The sequence below is a fragment of the Grus americana genome, chromosome 33, assembly GCF_028858705.1.
Source record: "Grus americana isolate bGruAme1 chromosome 33, bGruAme1.mat, whole genome shotgun sequence".
NCBI lineage: Eukaryota > Metazoa > Chordata > Aves > Gruiformes > Gruidae > Grus > Grus americana.
Genome location: NC_072884.1, coordinates 601,028 through 610,545, shown reverse-complemented (window position 1 = coordinate 610,545; position 9,518 = coordinate 601,028). Strand labels below are relative to the sequence as shown.

The 9,518-nt window shown below is 64.6% G+C and overlaps 1 protein-coding gene across 1 annotated transcript; it reads right to left on the bottom strand.

Moving 5' to 3' along the window:
• Positions 1 to 764: 764 nt before the first annotated feature.
• MCOLN1 (mucolipin TRP cation channel 1) lies at positions 765 to 9,501 on the bottom strand. The gene is made up of 14 exons (XM_054807992.1): positions 9,141 to 9,501; positions 8,775 to 8,965; positions 6,107 to 6,274; positions 5,870 to 6,029; positions 5,629 to 5,716; positions 4,744 to 4,840; positions 4,474 to 4,573; positions 4,244 to 4,350; positions 3,870 to 4,019; positions 3,683 to 3,784; positions 3,303 to 3,425; positions 2,824 to 3,030; positions 2,563 to 2,693; positions 765 to 2,091 (listed from the first exon to the last, which is right to left on the bottom strand). The coding sequence occupies exons 1-14, from the start codon at positions 9,154 to 9,156 to the stop codon at positions 2,055 to 2,057; spliced, it is 1,677 nt and encodes a 558-aa protein (XP_054663967.1). The 5' UTR covers positions 9,157 to 9,501; the 3' UTR covers positions 765 to 2,054.
• Between the last annotated feature and the right edge of the window lie 17 nt (positions 9,502 to 9,518).

The following is a 9,518-nucleotide window of genomic DNA, read 5'->3' as shown; positions in this document are numbered from 1 at the left end:
CAGAAGGGGCGGGGGAGCGCGGGGAGGCGGCGGCGCCATGTTGGGAAGGTCAGGAGGGAAAGGGAAGAACGCGGGAGACTGGGTGGGCGCCATCTTGGGTGTGGCGCTTGAAGGGGGGTGGTGTGATGTCAGCACAGGGCGACGGCGCGGGGCGGTGGGTGCCGTGGTGGGCGTCCCGGCGCCATCTTGGGAGTGGCAGGGGAGGGCGGGGGGGGGGAAACGGGGGGTCCCCGGGGGGGGGGGAGGCCGGGGAGCACCCTCAGGTTTGTGTCCCCCATGGGCACCCCGGGGCGACAGCACCCACTGCCAGCCCTGACCCCCCATGGTGACAGCACCCACAGCACCCACTGCCAGCCCTGACCCCCCCATGGGCACCCCGGGGTGACAGCACCCATGGCCTCATTGCCAGCCCTCTCCCCATGGCACCTCAAGGTGCTGGCACCCACTGCCAGCCCCAAACCCCCAGGATGACAGCACCCATGGCACCCACTGCCAGCCCTGACCCCCCATGGGCACCCCGGGGTGACAGCACCCACTGCCAGCCCTGCCCCCCCATAGTGACAGCACCCACGGCCTCATTGCCAGCCCTCTCCCCATGGCACCTCAAGGTGCTGGCACCCACTGCCAGCCCTGTCCCCCCACGGGCACCCTGGGGTAACAGCACCCGTGGCACCCACTGCCAGCCCTGTCCCCCCACAGGCACCCCGAGGTGCTGGCACCCACCACCCCCGGCGCAGGGGTCCCACAGCAGCACAACCCCACTGTTCTCCCAGGGCGCTTTATTATCCCGCCACGGGGTGGGGGGGGGGGCACCCACCAGGACCCCACAGAGGGCACAACTCACCCCCGGCCACCCCAAAACGGGGAGCAAAACCCAGGGAGAGAAACACCCCACCACCACCCCCCCCCCGCAGCTGAGACTGGCCACAACTCAGTCCATGAATGAGAAAGCACCAAACACCTCCCCACCACGGGCGGTCTCTCCGATTTGGGGTTAAATTCGGCCTTTTTGGACGCGGGGAAGGCAGGCGGAGGCGGCAGTGCCTGGTGCGAGCGGCCGCTGGCCCCGCTCCAGCCTGGAGCAGCTGCTCCTCCGGTTACAAAACGCGCCCTTGACCCGTCCCGCCGCGCGTAAACAGCTCCAGGGCGCGATGCCGAGGAGGGGACGGGGGCACCCGTTTCGCTTTTACCCCGCTGCCCCCCCCGTCCCGTCCCGGGTGGGGGTCAAAGGGAGCCGCCGCGGCCTGTCGTGCCTCCGGGCTCCCCCTGAAATGGCTGCAGGGCTTGGGGACGAGTCCCTCGCGCTGTCACAGGGCAGCTGGGCTTGGGGACGAGGGGGGGGATGAGTCCCCGACACGGCCAAGGGGCCACGGGGCTCGGGGACGAGGAGGGGGTGGACGAGTCCCCAACACGGCCAAGGAACCAGGGGCTTCAGCCACATCCTTGACGCAGCCAAAGGGTCACAAGGCTCCAGGTTGTCCCCAAAAACATGTCCGAGGGGTCGCAGGACTCCGGGTTGTCCCCAAAAACACGTCCGAGGGGTTGCAAGGCTGGGGGATGAGCCCCAAAATAGGGCCAAGGGGTCACAGGGCTTCGGGCTGCTCCCCAAAAACATGTCCGAGGGGGTCGCAGGGCTCCAGGCTGTCCCCAAAAACACGTCCGAGGGGGTCACGAGGCTCCAGGTTGTCCCCAAAAACACATCCAAGGGATCACAGGGCTCCGGGCTGCCCCCCAAAAACACGTCCGAGGGGTCACGGAGCTCCGGGTTGTCCCCAAAAACACGTCCGAGAGGTCCACACTGAGCCCCCGAGGGACTCCCTGGCTCCAGTTCGGGATTGGGAGCAGCAAGGCCAAGGTCGAGTGCCCCCCCAAAAGCGCAGGGGACGTTGGGCGCCAGTTCTCCCCGCTCCTTCCGGACCCCAAGCCGATAAAAGCCGACGATAAAATAAATTAAAAGCGCTCGGGGGCGCCGGGAGGGGGGGGAGCACGGGGTACCGCTCCTTTGTGTCCCCGGGGGTCCGCGTCACGGGGTGGGGGGGTGGGGGGTCCTCCCCTCAATTCACCAGCAGTGCGTTGTCTTGCAGAGGAGCCCTGCGGAGAAGACAGCGCCGGCGGTAACGGGGAGAAATGTGATGAATTCGCGGAAAACGGTTTCGATTTCGGAAAGAAGACTCAGCAGCAGCTAAAGGGAGACCCAACACACGCGACGCCCCCCCCCCCACCCCCCCCCCCGCCAAAGAAATAAGCAGGGTGGGAAGCGGGGAGCGAGGACGCAGGGAGCCCAGGAACCCCGGTTATACGTGGAGGGGTCCCCACAGGCAAAGAGCTATTTTGGGGTGCCGGCAAGAGACTCACCGGCACGGAGATGGGTTGGAAATCACGATCCACGTGGGATCGGTCACGCACGAGGAGCCAGCAACGAAAATAACCGTAAAATCCTCCTCTCCCGGCACGCAGGAGGGAACGGGGTAGAAAACAAGGGGGGGCTCAGAGCGTCCCTGACCCCGATCTGTCGGTAAGAAGCCCCCCCCCCCGACCCCGACACCGGCGCTGCCCGCTCACCGCTCGCAGCAGCAGAAGACGGAGCAGGATGAGGCGCTGTCGCGACGGTACTTGCCCGATTTAGGGCTGTCCTTGCACTGGGCGATGTAGGCGTGGAGCTGGGAGACGGGCGTTTCGCCCTCGCACTGGTGCTGCGGGAGGTGGAAAAAAAAAAAAAAAATATGGAAAAGGGGAAGCCGAATCCCTCCGGCGAGGGGAAAACGGGATCAAAAACCCCCAAAAACCATGAAGTTTTGTTTAAAGGTCTGGGCGCAGCCTCACCTTGATGGTCTCATAGTAGCCGGTGATGAGGGCGATGAAGAGGCTGAGGACCATGTAGATGAAGAGGCTGATGAAGGTGTACAGGTAGATCTGGCTGAAGAGCCACACCAAGTAGCTGTTCTGTTGCATCTCGGCAAAGGTAACGAACATATCGTCCCCGTTGATGAGGGAAAAGAGGCACTCGGACACCATGGAAAGGGATCGGAACTGGGATGGGAGGTGAGAAAGAGTTGGTAGGTGACCCGGGCCACCGCGTCACCCCCACATCAAAAAAGGGAGAGAAAGTTCCTCAACACCCTACGCGCCACCCCGGTGCCGTCGCGTCAAGGAGGAGAGAGGCTGCGGCGAAGAGCGGCGCCATATCTAACGCACGCTGCCAAAACGGGGACCGGCCCTGCACCCATCTCCTCCCAAATCTGAGCGGGGCAATAGCCCGGAGGTGGGTGAAGCCCACCCCGATCGCCGACCCGCGGCGGCACCTTGACGTGGTACGGGCCCAGGACGATCCAGCCGCAGAAGCAGTAGCCCAGGTAGATGACGGCCACGCAGCAGCAGAAGCGGATGACGTCGGGGAGGGCCACCCGTAGCGTGACGATGAGGATCTGGCGGAGGAAAAAAAAAATAAATAAATCAGAATTAACCCCCGTCTTCCACCGAGGGCGTCACCCAACGGCGGTTAAAGCACCCCGTACGACACCAAGGTCCCCGGCAGAGCAGGACGGGGACACTGGGGACACGCAGAAGCCGTAGGACGAGCCTGAGCCCGTCCAGGTGCTTGTGGCCAGGCCGGCAGGACCGTTCCCAAGCCCTGAAAATTGTCTCCTCGGCTCCCAGGTCACCCGCCCCCGGCGTCACTCACGTTGTACTTTTGGAAGAAGCTGAGGTAGCGAATGACGCCGACCCAGACCAGCAGCGTGGAGGTGCCCAGGAGGATGCTGCAGACGTCGTAGCTGGCAAAGTTCTGCAGGGACGAGGATGTGACGGGCCTGAGGCACGGCCAACGCCGTCCCCGAAGTCCCCAGCTTCGTTCCCCGGCGTCACCGTACCTTGGACTCGATGCCGATCTTCATGATGGTTCCCAGCACGGTGAGGACGTCGCTGATCACCAGGAGGATGTACCAACCGTTGAGGAATTCCATGCGGTCTGACAGACACACGCTCTGGTTGTAACGGCGCTGGAAAAACCGGCTGAACTCCTGCACAGAGAGGAAAAACGGGGTCCGTCACCCATCACCCGGAGGGTTTCACCCATCTCGCGGCACCCACGGATTTGACCGAGCATCCCCGCGGGGAAAAAGGCTTCCTCCGAAAACCCGGCAGTGCCAAAACAGCGTCCCGACGGCAGTTCTGTCCATCCCCACCGGTTACACCACGGAGGGTGGCTACGGTTAACGCCGCTTCCCGCCGTCCCACCGCTCACGTGCTGCAGCATCAGGCCCCGGATGATGGAGCGAGCGCAGAGGATGAAGGAGAGCGAACAGACGAGGATGACGACGACGTCGAAGAACAGCCGTAAGGAGTTGTCACCTGCAAGACACGTGGTGTAACGAGGTTAACGAAGGGCACGGTCGCACCCCGAGGAACCCACGCGGCCTTTCGGCACCCACTGGGTGACAGACGCCAGCTTCGTCGCGTCCTTGCGGCTCCTACCTCGGCCGAAGACGCTGGGATCTTTGCACTCCTTGATGTCCGCCTGGTTGTCGAGGTGGATTTTCACCCGGCCGCTGTGCGCCTTATTGTCGAACGTGATCTGGGGAGAAAGCGGGGACACGGGTTACCGCCTGTGAAAGCGTCTGGCAGCTCCTCGCTGCCGGAACGCTGCCTGTACCCGGTTCCCTCCATGCCCACGAAGGCAGCTGCCACCCCCGCGCAGGGCAGGCTGGATCGTCCCGAGGTGGGGAGCGGTGCCGACGCACTCACGGTGATGGTGAAGGTGTAACAGTCGGGGATCTCGTTGTTGATGATGGTTTGGATGTTGATGGCTTTCAGCTTGAACTGGATGGTGACGTTGATGAGTCTGCGGGACGGGATGTTTGTTAATCCCCCCCTCCTGGGGCTTATCCGGGGGGTCTCAGCCCACTTAAGACACCCCCCGAACCCCCAAAACCACGGCGCCGAGAGTCAAACGACCGACCTAGAGGGGGTAAACACCTTCCTTGGGGGTGCAAACAGCCCCAGGGAAGGGTGTCCCCAGCTTTGGAGGAGCAAATCACACCCAACCTGCCCCAGCATCGCTGAATTTTGCTTCAAGGCGGGGAGGTTGGACCCTCTGGAAGAAACGGTGTCGCAAGCTACACCGTATTTCTCGGTGCCAGCAGCGCCTGCGTCCCTCTGCCCAGCACCGGCAAGAAGACGGCGCCTGCCCGCGCCGATAACGTGCCCGCAACTGCAGGGCTTGGCCGCGGGCCACCGAAATGCCGTTGAAGGCCGGCGCAGGGTTTCGGGGAAGGGAAACCAACCCCCAAAGCGGATGTTGCAGGACAGTCACGGTACGGCGGGGTCAGCTCTGCGGCCGACGGAGACGGGGTCGGAAAGCAGCTGCTTTGTTGCGCAAGCTCGGCGGTTTCACGTCTCCCTCGGCACAAGGGCGGATTTGTTTCTATCCCGCACGTGTTTTTTTAAAACCGACGGGGGTTTTTAGGGTGGGTATTTTTTTTTTTGCCACCCCGGCAGCAGCTTTCGGCGCGAGGAATTCCTCGCGTTGGGGTCCCTGCTTCGTCATCACCCCTACCCTGCCGCTACGGGACATCCCCGGCACCCAAACACCGGGACATCCCGGCTTGCGGGGAAGACGTCGGCGATTACTTGTGAAATTTGAGGGTGAAGTTCTTGTAGTTACGGTCCAGCTCCGGAGGAAGAGGCTGGGGGTCCTCGGGGTCCACTCCCAGGCAGTCTGCAGGGAAGGAGAAACACTTTCAGGGAAACCCGAGGCCCCACACAGACCCCTTGGACCCTCTCGAGCCCAGAACGACGACCAAAAACCTCCCCGGGACCAAGCGGTGGCCGTGACACAATGAATCTCAACCCCATCGTCCCCAAAACCCACCCGTGACGATCTTGGGGTCGATGTTGAAGGTGTCGTTGGCCGGATCGATGCGTCCTTTACGGTAGTACTGCTGGCACAGCATGAGGGCCGACCAGTTTCCTCCGCTCTCTGCCCGCACGTAGGCGTAGCGGCCGATGGTCTCGTTGGGAATGGCCAAGTACTGGAGAAGGAGATGTCCTCAGCGGCTGGACGTAGCCCCGAGCCACCTCCGTGTCCCCCTCTGCCCGCGGATCTCACCTTCTCCACGGCGTAAAACATGCGGTCGTAGAGGTCGTGCTGCGTATAGACGGCGTAGGAGTCGTCCGCGCCGTCCACGTAGTCCTTCAGGAAGAGGTGCTTGAAGGCGATGGTGTTCTCCTCCTTGAACGTCACCACCATCTGGTTGCTGAGCCCGAAGAGGATGAGCTGAGGGACAAAAAGGGACCAGAATTAAATCCCTGCCCTGGAAGCTCCTCAAAAAACCATGCCATGGCCCAAAACGCCGCCGTTTCACCCCAAAGATGCTCACAGGAGGCAAAACGCCATCACCCTATGCTTGGGTCACCCCAAAAAGACAAGGGCCAGCTGGTGCGTCCCCGAGATTGCCCCAAAAACTCTTAAACCGGCCGATTTCCTACGGCAAAGCTCCTCTCCCACTGCAAATGGGGGACGATCTCCTTGGGGACACGCACGCGTCGTGTCTGTCCCCCCCCCCAGCGCCACCCTGGGAACACGACGGCAGAGCGACCCCTCATCTTCCTCTTCTTCATCAGCGTTTTTCCCTGCCTGCACGCTCCCCGCGACGGTAATTAGCTCGTGTTTATTAACACAAGACGCCGCTCGTTAGCAGGGCGAGGGCACGGGTGGCTCTGGGTGCCACTGTTCAAAGCCTCGGGGGGAAAAGCACCCAGGACAACGCCGCAGCGCTGAGCGGGCAGAAAAAAAAGGGGGGGGGCAAGGCCCGGGCACCCGCGGACAGAAAAAAAAGGGGGGGCCAAGGCCCGGGCACCCCAACTTCCCTGGCCGGGAGGGGGATGTCACGTGCCGGCTGTTTCCTACACGCCTCGTGATCGCGGCCCGGCAGCTCCTGGGGGATTTTCCGTCCCCAGGACGGAGCCTGGCACCCATCCGGGAGCTGGTGACACCCTGAGGTGGTGGGCAGGGGGGAGCGTCCCTTCTGCCACACTCCCTCCTTTTTTTTTGGGGGGGGGGGGGGGGGAGCACCCCGGTATCACCCATTGCCTGAGACACCCCAGCGTGGGGCACGCAGAGCCCAAGGACGTGCCACCAGGGTAACTCCAACAGACCCCCCCTCCCCCGCTCACCCAGGGGACCTCTCCTGAGTCCCCCGCTGTCCCCAAGCACCCCCTCCATGTCCCCAAATAATCAAAGCTCCCCCCATGCTCCCCCAGTGATGCTCAGCCCCCCCCAACATGCCCCACGATGTCCCCAGGCCTTGCTGAGGGCGTCCCCTCCTATGTCCCCATGCCTGCCTCAGAGCCTCCCCCCCGCCCCAGCAGCCATGTCATCGTCACCCCCCAACTCCCCACACCTCAGTGTCCCCCTGCCCATTGCCCCTCAATGCCACCCTGGCGTCCCCCTCCCCTCTGTCCCCATATCCCAGGGGACCCCCTCCCCAGTGCTCCTGTGCCCAGTGTCCCCAGGCTCCTTCCCCCACCATCCCCATGTCCCAGGGCCACCCCTCCCCGGCGTCCCCATGCCGATTGACCCCCTCCCCAGTGTCCCCATGTCCCAGGACTCCCAGGGCCACCCCTCCCCAGTGTCCCCATGTCCCAGGATGCCCCCAGCACCCCTCTCTCTGGTGTCCCCATGTCCCAGTGGCTCCCTTCCAGTGTCCCCATGTCCCCTTCCCTGGTGTCTCCATGTCCCAAGGCCACCCCTCCCTGGCATCCCCATGTCCCAGGACCCCCCCTCCCAGCATCCCCATGTCCCAGGACCGCCCCCCCCCCCCACCAGTGTCCCCATGTCCCAGGACTCCCCCTCCCCAGTGTCTCCATGTTCCAATGCCTCCCTTCCCCAGTGTCCCCATGTCCCAGGGCCTCCCTTCCAGTGTCCCCACACCCCCTTCCCCGGTGTCCCCATGTCCCAGGGCCACCCCCTTGGTGTCCCCATGCCCCCATCCCAGTGTCCCCATGTCCCAGGACCCCTCCCCAAGTGTCCCCATGTCCCAGGGCCCCCTTCCCCGGTGTCCCCATGTCCCAGGGCCACCCCCTTGGTGTCCCCATGCCCCCATCCCAGTGTCCCCATGTCCCAGGACCCCTCCCCAAGTGTCCCCATGTCCCAGGGCCACCCCCCCAGTGTCCCCACACCCCCTTCCCTGGTGTCCCCATGTCCCAGGGCCACCCCCTTGGTGTCCCCATGCCCCCATCCCAGTGTCCCCATGTCCCAGGACCCCCCCCCCCAAGTGTCCCCATGTCCCAAGACCCCCACTCCCCGGTGTCCCCATGTCCCAGGGCCACCCCCCCAGTGTCCCCACACCCCCTTCCCTGGTGTCCCCATGTCCCAGGGCCACCCCCTTGGTGTCCCCATGCCCCCATCCCAGTGTCCCCATGTCCCAGGACCCCCCCCCCCCAAGTGTCCCCATGTCCCAAGACCCCCACTCCCCGGTGCCCCCATGTCCCAGGGCCACCCCCCCCAGTGTCCCCACGCCCCCTTCCCTGGTGTCCCCATGTCCCAGGGCCACCCCCTTGGTGTCCCCATGCCCCCCCCCCCAAGTGTCCCCATGTCCCAGGACCCCTCCCCAAGTGTCCCCATGTCCCAGTGCCAACCCCCCCGGTATCCCCACGCTCCCTTCCCCATTGATCCCCGTTCCCCAGGCCCACCCGTGCTCCAAGACCACCCCTCCCCAGTGTGTGTCGTGTCCGTGTGTGTCCCCCCCCCCGCCCTGTTCCCGTTGTCCCCGCACCTGAACGGTGACAAGGAGGATCTTGGCCAGCTGCAGCCCCAATTTAACGGGTCGCCGTCCCCGGGCCCGGTATTTATCACAGGGACTCATAAAAAAATACTTAAGGCGACGTCGTAGCTCTTCTTCCTCCGCCACCACAGGAGACTCCGTGGTACCGTAGCCCGGGCCGCGGCCTAGCAGCCGCTCCGTTTCTGAGGGGAAACGGCCGTTAACCGGCGGGTACCGGGGACATCAGCCGGGGAGGGCGGCGGGGGGGGGGGGGGGGGGGGGGACGGCGCGGATCCGCGCCGTCCGTCCCCTCCCCCCCGCCGCCCTCCCCGGCCCGGTTCCCCCCCCCCACCGGCCCGGTCCCCGGTTGCCGCTCACCGGCCGGGGCCGCCATAACGCCGCCGCAGAGCGGCTTCAATCGCCTGTATCACATGACCGGAAAGCACCGGCGTGACTCCCGCCTACTCGTTGCTTTGGCTTGTAACCACGCCCACATTAGGGCTGGGTGAAGCCGTGAACACGCCCACTGCCTGGCAAGGGTCACGCCCATTGTCTGGCAGTGGCACCGCCCACTGTCTGGCTGTGGCCACGCCCACTCACCGCAAGTGGCTCCACCCCCTCCCCTACCTGGGCCAGGACGGTGGCACGGAGGGACATGGCCATGGACGGTGGCACTTGGCCCAGGAGGACATGTCCACACCAGGACGGGGACGTGTGGCGTGGAGGGACATGGCCATGGACGGTGGCACTTGGCCC